The 15,644-nt window shown below is 36.9% G+C and overlaps 1 protein-coding gene and 1 long non-coding RNA gene across 4 annotated transcripts in view; one reads left to right on the forward strand and one right to left on the reverse strand.

Moving 5' to 3' along the window:
* Positions 1–11,501, reverse strand: part of LOC122830246 — a 28,457-nt gene extending 16,956 nt beyond the window's left edge. Inside the window, exons 1-2 of the long non-coding RNA XR_006370497.1 lie at positions 11,409–11,501; positions 6,267–6,438 (exon numbers count right to left, since the gene is read on the reverse strand). This is a non-coding gene — a long non-coding RNA (uncharacterized LOC122830246). The remainder of the gene's footprint in view (positions 1–6,266; positions 6,439–11,408) is intronic.
* Positions 655–15,644, forward strand: part of LOC122830241 (envoplakin-like) — a 28,862-nt gene continuing 13,872 nt past the window's right edge. For 2 of the 3 annotated variants that reach the window (XM_044115451.1, XM_044115452.1), the window contains exons 1-9: positions 655–802; positions 6,366–6,465; positions 7,627–7,781; positions 7,949–8,072; positions 9,668–9,799; positions 10,963–11,004; positions 11,449–11,610; positions 11,946–12,053; positions 13,679–13,774. In XM_044115451.1, the coding sequence (XP_043971386.1) occupies positions 744–802; positions 6,366–6,465; positions 7,627–7,781; positions 7,949–8,072; positions 9,668–9,799; positions 10,963–11,004; positions 11,449–11,610; positions 11,946–12,053; positions 13,679–13,774 (978 nt within the window). In that variant the 5' untranslated portion in view covers positions 655–743. Of the gene's footprint in view, positions 803–6,365; positions 6,466–7,626; positions 7,782–7,948; positions 8,073–9,667; positions 9,800–10,962; positions 11,005–11,448; positions 11,611–11,945; positions 12,054–13,204; positions 13,448–13,678; positions 13,775–15,644 lie in introns of those variants that run through there. The other variant, XM_044115453.1, reaches the window with a different exon arrangement.

Here is a 15,644-nt window from a genome sequence, read left to right on the forward strand (position 1 = left end):
CCACCAAGAGGCATCTTCAGACATTCAACATATTGCAATTATGGTCCCTAACAATCTCAAAGATTGTTAAGGACTCTTTCTCTAAAGTCTGAGCACTGATCAAAGAAAGAGGTAAAGGTCACAGAGGTGGTTAAATACTCTGACATTATGGACTGTCTTGGTTGATATTTCTCTTCAATTCCTACTTTACTTTTCGTGTGTCTAAAAGCAAACTAGAAAGATTTAATAAATTAACTTGGTGAACCTCCATGGCCTTAAGGCCTGTCCATCATCTCTTAATAAAACGTTGTAGTTTGCTTGTGAGGATGGTGTCTTTTTTTAAAGTAATTTAAGGCCAATTGTAGAATGGTAGGAAATATATCACAAAATAACATTTTAGTGCCATAGTTTTTTTTCCTATAAAAGGAAAGTTTGCCAAGTAGTTTGAGAAATGCTGGTCCAAGATCAGACAGTCATGAACCCCTATGAAAAGGAAAACGAGGAGGAGGCGAAACAGAGGGGCAGTGTGAAGAACAGGTCAGTCTAGTCTTCTTCCACAAGGAGGATACCTGCGTGTTAACACACCCTCCCACCCTGTCTGGGAGGAGTCAGCAGTGTTTAGAGCTATACTGGCTCATGTGTCAGTGTGTTTGTGTGGTTTTAAGAACAACCAAAGACAGAAAGAGAGAGGGAGACAAAGTGAAGCTGGAGACAAAGAAGCTGTACGACTGAGACGGTGAAGCGTTCTTCGGATCTCCTCCGCGATGTCAAAGTCGAAGAAGACCAAGGCCAGCTCGCTGAAGGGCTCAAGCAGCATCAGCAAGTGAGTTTTTCCTCTGGATAATTAATACATGCAGCTCAGTATTAATTATGATATGCATGTATTCCAGTCATGCATCCCCTTCCTGTTGTTTTCCAGAATGGGGGTGTTTCATGTTTCCTGAGTGTTAACCCAGCTTCTTTCTGTTTCTCCGATTACTTAAAGCAACCGGCAGAAATATTAAAGAAAGTCAGTGACTCTGTGTGAAGTTAGTCTAAAGGGATGGAGAAAATCAGAGCCTGACATCATGTGTACCCAAGTTAGAGGATCACGTAGCACAAATAGAAGAATATCTTTCAAGATTTATCCATCATTTGTGGCATTGCAGAACCCCAAAGTGGTTCAAACAAAAATAGTTCAGTCCAAATGAAATACATTTCACCTGACAGTAATGTTGGCTTAGCCAGGAATTAAGTCTGATAGAGAATCTGTGCAGGGACCTGCAGATTAGGGTGATGGCAGGGAGGCCTTCCAACCTACAAGATTTCAGTCTTAGACAGGGTTTTCCCCAGTGTATTATAAGCCTGACGGCCACCAGACTTTACTTGTGCCACCACCAGATTGAACACTGTTTATTTATTTTAGCTTTTTTTAACAGTCACCTTTTTTAAACACTTCATTTTTAGGGTTTGGGTATTAATTTTCCAGTCTTCCAGTAACATATATTATTATTAAGTGATATTTTCAAATTTCCTGTCAACTTTAAACATTTATTAACTCAAAAACACAGCAAAGCTCTGGATGATTGCCCTAGCGCCCCGAGCATCGAGCACAGCAAGCTTTCTGGGCGAAACGTTGCTTAGCTCAAGAAATCTGCATCAACAGGATCAGTAGAAATAAAAATTAAGAAGCTGGTCAGCTATTAAAAGTGATGTTTAATTGAAGTAATGTCAATAAATTAACCTTCATTTGGCATTGGAATAAATAAAAAAAAGATGTCAGCTGAAGATCTTGGTGCTGCTGCACACAAACACATGAAACATGTTTACAGTCAACATTGCAAAAATGAAATCTTGAACTGCCTCAACAATAAAGATGTGAAGTATATATACCTATGTTATAGTGTGTTTCCAACTAAGTTGTCATAAAGATAGCACACCAAAGAAGTCTCATGGTAATCAGCCCAAATAAACACTTTTTACTGTTTGTTCTCATCTGATTTGGGGAAAAAACTGCATGATTTGCATAATTTGCTCGTATTTGAGAGCTGACTGATCTGTCACAATCCTTGCTTCCATCATTTTAGTAACTCGATATTTGGGTTAATAAATACGACTGTTTTTATTGGTTTGTGTATTTTACTAGCATCCCAACTACCATATTGCTACCCACACCTTTTGTCACTTTTTCTTTTCTTTAAAATGGAAACAAGTGGAGTGTGTGCTGCTGTTATTTGCACATCCTGTGAGTTAGTGCATATGCTTTCACACTCAGGAAACTCCCTACAACATAAGCAGCTGTTCTGGTACAAAGACCAGAGCTAAGATTACTGTAAGGGTAAGTAGGTAGGAGTGAGGTGGAGTTGGTCTTTGGATCATTACCACCACCTGCTCTTATGTTACTCCATGTAGGCGCCACTTACAGGGAAAAGCTTAAGGTTTGGTGCAACTTGGCTAACAGGCACTGAACCACCAATCAGAATTCACAAGTATTTTAGAATTGGATCCAAATATTTTATTTCCCCCCTCACCCTCAGGGTAGGTCAGGATGAAACGGTGGTGGTATCAGTGAACAAACTGGGGCGTCTGGGTGTGTCAATGTTTGTTTCTACTCATCACGGCTTCACAAAAACAAACCTAAATGTTATGAATGCACTTTCCATAAGCCTCATTAGGATTTCCTGTTATTTGATAGCTGGCTGATTTGTCTTATGCTTGGTGTGAACGGCTGAGTTTTATCAGTTAGACCCGACTAGCTATAACAGCTTAAAATATACTATTTGTTGCAAGAATCTCATAGTCCTAAACCAACTTAAGAAACAAACAGTGGATTTATACATAGGACTGTCACGATAGCAAATTTTGCTGTAAATTGTCCTGTAATTTATTGCAATAAACAATAATATTGTTGCACTGACACAATTTTCAAGTAATATAACGGTAATGATAAAATAATGCAAGAGCACATTCTTAAATATCAATAAGCTTTACATTCTAATGAACATTTAACGCTGTAACCAGAAGACATTTTAAATATCCAAAATAAATAAACAAAGCAACATTCATGGTTACATTTATTCATGGTTACTGTCCTTTTTGGATGGGCTTTTATTGTTATATTGCCCCTGCTTTAAAAGATAACTTTTTCCTACGGGAAAGACTAATACAATTATCTTATATTATATTATCTTCTCTTAACAGAAACAACAAATAAAATGAATAATGAAGTCTTTGTATACAAAATTGTCCTTCAAAACAGGAGTAGTTGAGACTAATGACTCTTATCATCTAGTTTATGGTAAAAAGAAAGAAAGAAAGAAAATAGAAAAACAATAAATCAAGCAAATGAAAATTATTGAGTTTGTTTTAATTTATCGTGCGATTAATTAACAAGCCTATGTATATATAAAGAATAGCCAGGACTGGGCTGAACTGGGACCAAAAACTAGTCACGGTGGCCCAGTATAATTTTTTGATGTGATATGCAAATGCACATGACTTACAGAGTATATGTGCATCTTGTCTTATTTCAAGTATTAAAGTGCAGCAACCTACAATGAAGAGAGTAACCATGTAAAAAAAAAAGTGATCCACTGTGTCACAATTCACACAACTATACATAAAAGTACTCTGTATCTTAAGTTTCTATCCTTCCTACCTTCATCATCACAGATGGCCGTCTTACTTTCACATCTATCTGACTCACACTTTCCTCTTTACTAATTTCTTTGATTCTAGCATCAATGTAAACTTTTGTCGTAGATCTGCTGCTAAATATTTCGGTCAGATTGTGAATTCAACCTCTAAATTTTGCTTTTTCCTCCCTGTTGCCTTCTCAGTTACACCATTTTTCTTTGCATTTTCCCGCTTTGCCTTCCCCATAAGTGCTAATGGTCTTAGCTTATGCTAGCCGCTATTGCTACATCCTCTTCTTCTTCGTCTATTGGCGGGGGATATCTAACGTTTACATGTGTTATCGCCATCTATTTGTGTCGGAATATTGTTTTTATCTACCTAAAATAAATGTACAATCCCATTTGTTTAATTTATCTTGTCATGTTTAACTATTCACTCTTAATGTCCACACCATATTTTTTTATTTCTTGATTAAGTTTTTGTCTATTTACCATATATTTCTCACAATAAATTATTACATGCTCTAGTGTCTCCATGTCCACAACACACTCATCTACCTGTTTGATGTTTCTGCTGTTACTAATGCTTCTTCCTCCTTTCAAATAACTGGTGACGGTTGCGGGCCCTAACCCTCCCAACGTAAAGACACATTGTTGCCACCTACTGGACTGGAGTGTAAGGTTGTTGTTACGGCTTCAGAGTCTGACAGATGACTACAAATAGCCCATATCCCAATTTTTAAAAGCAGGACAGACAAACATGCTTCAACACTTTAAGGAGATCACTGGCTACCCTTCACAGGGAAGGTGACACCACATTGTTGGAAAGCAAGCTCCAACTAGTGAACTTTGGAAAGGGTGTTTGCTTTCACTTAGAGGATGGATCACGCTCCAAATATTTCCTCTCACAGAGTTGTATTTCATGGAGTTTGAAGAGGCTTGCTGCTTTGTCCAAACCAGGTTTTTCTGTGTGTTACTGTTGCTGATAGGGAGGATTCAGTTGCTTTGTAACCAAAGTAACTCAAACACCAAGATGGCGGATACAAGTGTCTGGGATAAGTTTTATCCTGAGATTAACTGGGACCAGGATTTAGGGGTACGGTAAGGGGAACGCTGAATTTAAAAATACATAGCATCAGAACAATTATGAGAAGATTTTGTATCACTGTAACTATATGTCCAAGCATCAACCAGTTAAAAATAAATTCAAAACTATATTACTCATATTGTACAGGGGAAAAGAAAATTAATACAAATATAATTAGTTCTTTTCCTTCCTTTCTTCCGTGTTACTGCTGCTGTTAATAGTAAATAATTATTATTTTACGATCATTATTTATTTTTACTGTGTTCTTGTAGCGATATAACACAGATTATGAAGAATTTATAGGGTTTATATTGGCAAGGAGTTGATTATTCTGATGTTGTATGTCCAGTTGTTTACAGTTGTCATTATTACTATTATTAATATAATTATTAACTTCTTCCTACACCTTTTCAAACAGAAAAGTAGTTTTGTTCTTGGTTACATGTTCTCTCTTGTCTTACTTGTTGTAGATTTCTCTGTCTTGTTATGAGTCATCATGTAATCATTTTATGTAATATAATGTATTTGTTTATTCTTTAGCACAGTACATAAATAGCATAATTGTTGAGTCAATAAGTGAAACATTTCATTAACTTGAGAGAAGGCGTAGGATTAAATAAGTGTTAACTCCTTCCTACTCCTTTTCAAACTGAAACAAAGTGCTAAGCTGATTATTTTTTCTTGGTTAAATGTTTTCTCTCGTCTTACTGATTACGTGTTTTCTTATTTTTAAAAACTTGTGTGAAACAGATAGATAAATAAATTAAATGAAGTCTAGTAATCTGAGTCAGACTAAGTAGAGCTGAGAAACACTTGAAGAGGTTCGGGCTTTGGATGGAGATCTAATTGCTCGTCCTTGGAGGTTCTGCAGTGAGACGTCCCAGTGGGAAGATCCAAATCCTTCCGAAGGGATTTTATTTCCTGTTTGGGTTGGGTCCGCCTCTGATTCACTTTGTTTACAGTCGCTTTGGTATAAAGTTCAACCAGCGGAAAAGATGGTTTAGTCAGCTTTCAGAAAACAGTCTTTACATTGCATTCCACAAAACAACACATATCCATTATTTTAACTTAATTCATGTGGCTTAAATATGAACAAGGTCATACATTTAGATCATTTTTCAATGTCTACTTTGGTAAAAGGACATACAGTAGTGTTATATTTTCATTTTTCTTACTTTGGAATCTGAATCATGTTTCTTTTTGATAGTTTTTTCAAACTCAAAGATAAAAACACCAAAATATAAATGGAATAGGATACCAATAGATTAGTTTCTATTTTGTAAAAATAGTTTTGAAGTGGGGAATTTGGTCAATAATGAGCTTTTAGTTAGAATGTTTTGGTTCTAACCTGCTGAAGTTTTACATACTTTTCAGTTTCACGTAAAGCTAAAATGCTCACAGTAACGTGAACAAAAATAAAAATGTTTCAAGCTACTTTGTCATTCATTTGAAAAACTGAACAATATTTGTAAGAAAGAATAAATGTTGACATCTTCCAACTTATGCCCAACCAAAAGTGCTCTTTATCTTTTCCATTTATTGCGTCCTACAGACTAGAAAAGTCACAAGTCAGTGTTGTAAGTTACCGTTTTAGAAAACCTGGTCACTTTGGCTATTCTCAGACGGATGATTTTGAAAAGACTGGACCAAACTTTTCATCTGAGCTTGTGATTTCCTCCCTGCAGGACCCAGGCGAGCAGCCTGGCTCTGCTGATCTCCCAGATGCAATCGAACTCCGACCAGGTGGAGAAAGACATCCTGAAGTCAGAGGAGATGCTGGCTGTGGTGAGAAAAACCAGATCCACCACCAAATATACAGATCCATTCAGCTGGAACAGTGCTGAAAAGGACATTTACTACCACTAACTGAAACACTTCATGTAATTACACACAGAGGGATATTTTTCCTTACAGACATTAAAAACAACATTTAACATGAGAATATTATAACAAACCATTCATGAAAATTATTTTTAAAACAGAAAAGTGAGCTTAATAAAAAATATGTTTAAATGTTTTTAATCTAAAATGAACTTTTAGTCTGACAAACGGGCCTCGTGGGAACGTAACGAACTTGAGCATCAGCATCAGTTATTTACCCGATTCACTAACAAAAGACTTTTATAAGACATTTATAAATAAAATGTCTTGAGGAACTTCACGTTTTTCAAACTGACTTTTTCTACTCACTGCAAAGACAAAATCTTACAGAGCACGTTGGTATAGTTTCTGGTGCAAATATCAAAGTACATTTGAAAGAAGACAAAAGTAACTTACAAGTAACTTTTCAGCAAGAAATCAGAGCTTGTTGTAAGTCAATAACTCCTTAATATCGATTAAAATGTTCTAATTCCACTAGCAGATTATTTCATTAAAAATGTGAAAATGTCTTGTTATAAGTGAAATAATCTGACAGTGAAACTAGGACATTTTTTTAAAATGAATACTAAGTGATTATTGACTTAAAGCAAACTCCAATTCTTTGCTGAAAAGTTGCATGTAAGCTAGTTTTGTCTTATTTCCAGTATGGGATAATATTTGTATCAAAAACCAAACTAAAAGTATGTGGTAAGATTTGTGTTGTTTTTTTCTTAACTCTTTTTATAGTTTTCACTAAGACTTATTCTGAATCCCTGAACTAACCTATTAAATTAGTTTTCATTACACAGAAAAGCTTCATGTAAAATCCAAAGCTCGTGCCCATTTGTTCAGTTTATGCCCGCAAACAGGAAACCCACATAACTGCCATGAAGTACCGAAAAACATGTTTTAAAACCAACTATACAGCGTACATGTTATCAGAGTACATGTATATGGTTTGATCCATGATCAATACAACAAAAAAAACATTAGAAAACTTATTTTAACATGTTTAAACTGTAAATTATTGTGAATAAACAAAGTACACATCAAACCATCTGTTTCTCTGTGTTGTGATTTTATCAGGATGCTGAAAATGAAAAGAAAGACCTTCCATTTAAACATCAAAATGAGATATCGGCCAAACTGAGCGAGGCGGAGAACCTGCTGAAGGATCTGTTTCTGGACGTCGATAAAGCCAAGAAGCTCAAACACCCTCAAGCCACAGAGATTGAAAATGAGTGAGAACATTGGATGAACATGTTTAATGACACAGAACTGATTCATAGACATTTGATTTCCTCCATTTTCAGGCTTTATGATCAAGCTAAAGTGTCCAGAGCAGAACATAAGGTCATAAAGGACATCATTTAATTAATATTTTACTGTTCTTTGTGTGACTCTCCAGTATCAGTCACCTTCATGAGCGGTGGCTGAAGGACTGCAGCTTCTACAGAGACATCTATGACCAGATTGACGACGTGTCACTGATGCCCAGAATTAACTGGGGGCCCATTTTGATTCAGAAGCAAGTAAGTGTAGAGAAACCATCAGAGCTCTTCACAAGCTGATGGTGACCTCTGAATTTAAAGCTGCAGTATGTAGCTTTCATGAGAATAAGTTACTTTTTTCATATTTATTAAATCAGTCATCATAGTATTGTGTGAAAGTTTATCTGTGAAAATACTGATCTCTTCCACCTCCTCTTCAAGCTATTATAGATAAAATCGCTGCACCCTATTAAAAACAACCAATTAAAGCCAGGAGGAGTGTCTTAGCGGTATCAATCACCTGCATGTACATGCTGCTCAATGTGCTAATGGTGGAGAAAGAAGTTACGGTTTCAGGAAAACCGTTTGTTTGCCGTCATTATGTATGCCAACTAGCCTTAGCATTAATCACCGAACCAGCTGAAATGTAGCAGAAAAACGTGGGACAGTGGGAGCAGCGCATACACTATAAAACATTTGAGCTGCATTTAGTTGTGTCGACTATCTTCTAGTCTTTAAGTCAAATAAATTTAAAGTTTTATATTTTTAACCTAAATGTGAGTTTGTGAAAGATAAACTTACAGCAGTAAGTTGCGTTAACTTTTTATTAATTTTGTCAAACCTCCAAGAGTTGAATAAACTAGAGTTTTTAAGTTAGCACTTAAAAAAACTGAAAGAAGAAAAAGACAGTATTAGGAATTATTTCCCAGAATGCTTAGCGGCATGTTTTTATATCCTGGGATGTAAGTGTGTTACATTGATCTGACTCTTGTGTTTTATTAAGGGAAATGTTTATTTTAAAGTTTGAGGATAATGTTCTGTTCACACTAAATGTTTCTGAGCTGAATTCATTGAGATGTTTAATAAAATTCATCATCAGATCAGAAATTTTATTCATGCAATTTGAAACAAGAATTTAAATTATTCTAAAGTAAAATAAGTTGTTATTTTAACTTGATAATGTGAGTAAAATAATAGAGAAATGTGGCTCTTTAACCAGGTGATGGCAGATTTTTTCTTCCATATTGTGAAATAAATATTTAGTTTAAATTGAGGCATTAAGTTAAAACTCACAATTCAAGATTAATAAACTTAAAAAACAACGTTTAGACAACTTGTCTCTTGTTGTTAAATCAACTTCATGAACTTTCAACTCCAGAAATGTTATAAAGTTTCTGAGTTAAAACCAAAACAATTTTCTTGTCGACTTAAATTGCATTTTCAAGTCAGCAGGTGGACTTTCATTTTCGAGTTAAACCACCTTCAAATGTTTTACAGTGTACAGGAGAGTGATTGACAGCGCTAGCTCTCCTCCTCCTGGTTCTGATTGGTTGTTTCTGACTGCAGTTAGCCCTGGGAAAACACAGAGGAGCTTGATTATTTCTACTGTCACAACATAGTGATCATTTGACCAGACATGTAAAAACATATTTTTTATTAATGTTACGTACTACAGCTTTAAAGAATCTGCCACTCTTTAAATGGCAGATTTAAAGAATGGCATTTAATTCCTTAAATTAAATGCCATTCTTTTAATTTAAAGAACGAGTGGCATTTCCTGTAGACAAGGTTTGTAGAATGTGACAAGGTTTGAGCAGTTTTGTGAACTGGGCTGTTCTTGTGCGTTTTGCTTTCAGGAGGAGCTGAATAGAGAGGAGTACGGCCCCAACATGGCCGACCTGGAGAAGCAGATTGCTGCTCACAGCATCCTGCATAAAGAGATCAAAGCTTACAGCTCCCAGCTTTGTGTCAGCTCTGCAGGCAGTGAGGTCGGCATGCTTATTTCAACACAATAGTGTTTACATTGACCGGCAAAGTATTCAGACATATTGGACTTTTTCACGTTATTGGATCCTTATAGCCACTCAATCAATCAATCAATCAAACAAACTTTATTTGTATAGCACATTTCAGCAGCAAGGCATTTCAAAGAGCTTTACATCAAATCAAACACAAAAACACAATGCAACATAGAATCAACATAAAAAACACCACATCAAGTCAGATTCCGTCAATAAATTTGCAATTGATTACGTTTCAAATACAACTCTAAACAAGTGGGTTTTTAGTTGAGATTTAAAGGAAGTCAGTGTTTCAGCTGTTTTACAGTTTTCTGGAAGTTTGTTCCAGATCACAGTAGTGCTTAACTGCAAAGCGAAAGAAAAATTATAAAACAAAAATCAGAGAAACTGAATTATCTGATATTTGTTTTTGCAAATTAAAATTGGATTGAGAATATATCCCGACAAGCCTAGAGATTCTCAAATGGACGTAGGTTTCTTTAATACAGGATTTTTCACTACAAAGCTTGTGACAAACTGCAAACTTTTTGTGGCTTTCTTTCAACAACAGCTCTGTCATAAAAAAAACAGATTCATGGAGCACATAAATGGATTCTGGACTCTGTGGATCTTATTCCCCTCGTTGCCAAGACTGTATTACCTGACCCTAATTTTAAATTGGCCTAAATTGTTTCTCCCTGATTTGTGTGCTGTCCTTCACAGAAACTGTGGATTTAGATTGAGATTAAATCACAAACTGGTGGACTTCTCTCACCAAATAGCAGCCTTCCAGATTTATTAAAGTTTCTGACTGCAATATGACAAAACGTGAAAAGTTAAAGGAGTAAGAAGACATTTGCTGCATCCCAGTCGTAGTTAAAAATGGGAAATTCTGACTTTTGAGTTAGAAATATTCAGTTACAACTAATAAGACAGACATCACAATTCAATATGGCCGCTCCTGTGTGTTTATTTTACAACAAATACATGTAAGAGTGCATCTAAAATCAATGTTTTATGCAGTAGCCGCAACCCTACAAATTAAAAGTGATGTTTGCTTATAAAAATAAATCTTTTTCATCTTCTTCATTCTCAATACAATCTTGGTAGAGACAATTAATGTTATGCTACTGTCTTTTGTTTTTCTTCAGGAGAAATATGCTGTCTTTAAGAAACAATATAACAACCTGCTGGTAAGTTGCTTTTTATTTTAGGTTTAGGGTCAGTCTGTTTTTTACAACAGCATATTAAAAAAGGAGGAGTATAAATTTATCCCCCAAAAAATAAAAAGAGGAACTTTCTGAGTTTGAAAAGTCAAAACTTTGCTAGAAAAAACTCAGAGATTTCAAGAATAATTTAAAAATGTTCTAGGAAAAGTGAAATTTTTGATTTTGAAAATTTGCCATTTTGCTACAAATAATTATTAACTCTAGAAAAACAAGGAAATATTTGAGTTTGAAAATTCTAATATTTCTTGTTTTTTCTGAAATATTTCATAGATTAATCTTAAATTTTCTGAGTTTTGTTTGGTTTTTCTGACATTCAGGTCATAGTTTTTGGAGGCATTTCATGAATAAAAATGAAAATACAGCCTAACCATTGAGATTAAACTTTGTTTTGCTGGTTTTGTCTCTGAGGACGACTCCAAGTGGCGGCGCCACTACCTGACCAGCCTCTACGAGTACATGCAGGGCTGCTGCAGGCTGCTGAACTTCCTGAGAGAAGAACAGGAAAAGATCAAGAAGCAGGACTGGAGCGATCAAATGCTGCATCCTCCTGACATCCGCAGGCACTATGAGGTCAGAGCAAATCAAGATTTGGTTTTAATCTCTCTTTATTCTGCTGTAATGCTGTTTTATTAAATAAAATAATAACTTTTACCCGCCTGTTGGGTGTTCATACATTTCAACTGCAGATTCCTTGTCATAAACATCATAAAACAGATAAAAATGACAGCCTCGTTAGAACTTCCTAGACAAAATAAACCAAAGGAAGTTCAACAGAGGAGTTTAGAGATCTTAAACTTTTGAGGCAGACGTTAGAGAATCTGCTAGGCACTAGTTAAATGAAAGACAGTTAAATTAGCATCTCATTTTAACAATAGATATAAAAGCTTTGACTTATTCCCAATCAGAACTTCAAGAACAACGGTCTTTTGTTCCATGAGAGTGAAGTGAACAGACTCCAGGATGAAGGAGAAAGGCTCATCGAACTGAACCACCCAGCCAGCGAAACAATTCAGGTATTGATGTCAGTCTAAAAATAAGACCTGGCTATTATGCTTCCTTTAACAAGTTAGGATATATCTATGCGGTATAAAACATATGTTCTTGTTACGTTTTAGCACAAAATCATTCTCAGATAATGACATCTCAGTTTGCTCCCTTCAGATTGAGCTGGTTTAGAGCCTCTTGTCACTTTAGATCCAAATTATTTGTTGCTGTCCACTCCCCCCAACTCAACGTTTACACTCATAAACGCTGAGTTGAGTTTGAAGCCATATAAAAATGGCTGTAGAGATGTACAAGTACATCTTTGAAGAAGAGCCTCCTGCATAACTAACAAAAATTTAGAAGTGCTCCCTGAAAGATAAGTTAACAAAACACTTGTCTTTTTTAGCAGTTATTGTACAGCGGTAAAATAAGTTTTTCCATTAACAACAAGAGACAAGTTGTCTAAAAATTGTTTAAGTTCGTTAATCTTGAATTGAGTTTTTACTTGTGCTGCAATTTAAACCAAACAATTATTTCACAATATGTAAGGGGAAAAAAAACTGCTCTCACCTGGTTAAACCGTTTGGGTTGCTAGGTAACGAGGCTGGGCTCGTAATGGTGTTGGCCTTCACTTGGATTTATTGACCCTTTGCAACTACGTCACTTAATCATTCGAAGCGCCATGATGGATGCCGGAAATGAGGATGGAACAGAGCGACTGAAGTTGTTTTGTCAGTTTATTCATGGCTTCTGCTTGATCGAGTCGAGCTAATTTGTCGTTGAACTGACACACCTGGTTTGAGCTCATAGACGGCGGTATTTACAGAAGCTTGAAACAGCTAGCTTAGAAACCGACGCGTACTTCCTCCCTCCTGACCTGTTGATCAAATTACCGAATTTGACTGAATTCACACCACATGATTTATGCCATGAAGGCATAAACAGCGTCTCCCTTTACACCGGAGCAGAATTAAAAACGTGCAGAAGACCAGTTTTTTTTTTGTACATGCTAGGCTACATAATGGCGGGGCATTGTTTCCATGGTTACTGATGGTTAGACACGTACCTTCTCCACAATGCGACATTTGATATCGTTCTAATAATACTTACTTATAAAGTAAGTATGATATTAATCCCTGCAAATCCATGATTACACCGAGGGCTGACAGTCATGATTAACAGCTGCTATGCATCACCGCCGCATCTTCCCTCATTAAAAGTTAACAAAATGACAACTTTGGTTTTCACTCCTGTTTGTGCAGCACCCTATAACCATTTTTACTGCTAAATCACCTAAATAAAAACGATATTAGGCGACCAGAGGTGCGTTTTTTAACAGGCTTACTGGAGCGCATTGGTTGTTTTGACATCCATCATGGCGGACTGGGCGGAGTTTCGAAGAGAGTGACGTCACATACAAAGGGTAATCGGCTCATTTTCCTGCCACCAAAGACGTTAACTTATTTCCAGAAAACATCTGGATGGTTTTTGTTTTTTTAGCGTTTGGGTTGTTTCTAGAAGCAGTCGATCCAACTGAAAGTACAAAAATGTGCAAAAAGTAGACTTTGCATTATATGTCCCCTTTAAAAATTTCACCTGAGTTAAACTTTAAGATTGAATGTTTATTAAATGCAATTTGATTCTTTGCTTTAAGGCCCAAATAGAAACGGTGCGAAACGAATGGCAGAAGTTCCTGAATCTCTGCATTTGTCAGGAAACACATCTGGAAAACGTGGATGAATTCAAAAAGGTAAGAAAAAAAGATGGTAAAAGTTTGTAACAGCGTGAATGATTTTTTTTTTTTTTTAGCGGTCCAACATGATTTTAGCTTCTCTCAAACCACAACATAAACGATGTGGTGTATTTACCCCTGTGGTTACCTGAGTTGGTACAGTCCTTGTATTCTGTGACGTGCAGCACTCTCTCTCTCTGTAGTTGCCAAGAGGTTAGCACGACAATAAAGAGTTACGAACATGGTCCGAGCCTCCTCTGTTTGTTAAGACATCACATCTGGCGACGAGGATACTTTTCGGTGGAGAGAAGACGTCAAGTGTCAGTACTAGTGAGTACGATGGCTCAGGTTGGCAAAATAGATGACTTCAGACCAGAGGTCGAGCCATGGACAGCTTATATCGAGCGTCTGGAGCAGTACCTGGGAGCTAACGACATTGACGAAGAAAAGCACGTGGCGGTGTTGCTAAGTGTAATGGGTGCTAAAGCATACGGACTTTTACGAAACTTAGTACAGCCTGGAAAACCAAAAGACAAGACATTTGGTGAGATTGTGGACATTTTGAAAGAACACTACGAACCCAAGCCCATATTAGTTGCTGAACGTTTCCGTTTTAATAAATGCAACCAAAAGACGAGTCAGACTGTTGCCCAGTATGAGCTAAAACAACAAGCAGCTAATTGTGATTTTGGTGCGTCGCTGGATTCTGCACTGAGGGATCGGTTCGTAAGTGGAATCAAAAATGAAGCGTGCCAGAGGAGGTTACTTTCAGAGGACCGACTGACTTTCGCCAAAGCTTTTGAGATTGCTCTCAATATGGAGACTGCAGACAGAGACACTCGACAGCTTAGAGGCGCGGAGGGTGAATGGTCTAGTGAGGCAAACATTCACAAGGTGAGGCCAGTAAAAACAAATATGTGCTACAGATGCAAAGGGAAAAATCATAATGCAAATGAATGTCATTTTAAAGAGACTAAATGCCATAATTGTGGAAAGATTGGACACATTAGGAAAGCATGTCGAGCTAAAGTGCAAAAGAGTCATGAAAAGAGTGTGCCAAGCAGGAGCAGCAGAGACACAAAGTATGTGATGGCTGAGGAAGACCCAGAAGAGGAGTTAGCCCTTTTGACTGTTACTGCTGAGGATGATGAAAGATATAAAGCAACATTTGCAATAGACAATATGGATTTGGAAATGGAAATTGACACAGGAGCAGCAAAAAGTGTCATTTCATATCCTACATACTTGAAAAAGTTCTCTCACCTGCCCTTGCAGCCAGCTAAAGTGAAGCTCAAAGCTTACAATGGAGGACGTATTTGTGTTTTGGGACAGCTGGTAGCAAAAGTAGTGTATGAAGACCAAGCTCTAATTTTGCCACTTTTGGTTGTAAAGGGACATGGCGCATCACTATGTGGAAGGAACTGGTTGACAAAACTCCGACTTAATTGGCAGCAGATTAAGTATGTGGGTGTGCCAAAACACTTATCACTCAATGAGCTTTTGGATACTTATAGTGATGTATTCAAGGAGGAGTTAGGCACATTGAAGGACATTAAAGCTACCATTGTGGTCAAACCTGAGATGCTGCCCAAATTTAATAAACACAGGCCTCTTCCTTTCGCGATGAAGGAAAAGGTGGAAAAAGAACTCGAAAGACTGGAAAAGTGTAACATTATTACACCTGTGAAACACAGCGAGTGGGCAGCACCGATAGTGCCAGTGCTAAAGAGGGACGCTTCTATTCGCTTGTGTGGAGATTACAAAGTGTCAGTGAACCAAGCCCTTGAAGCTGATACATACCCTCTACCACGTTTGGAGGAACTATTGGCAACACTCAGGGGGGGAAAGTACTTTTCAAAGATAGATCTGGCAGCAGCCTATCAACAAG

The sequence above is a fragment of the Gambusia affinis genome, linkage group LG04 (genome assembly GCF_019740435.1).
Source record: "Gambusia affinis linkage group LG04, SWU_Gaff_1.0, whole genome shotgun sequence".
Taxonomy (NCBI): Eukaryota; Metazoa; Chordata; class Actinopteri; order Cyprinodontiformes; family Poeciliidae; genus Gambusia; species Gambusia affinis.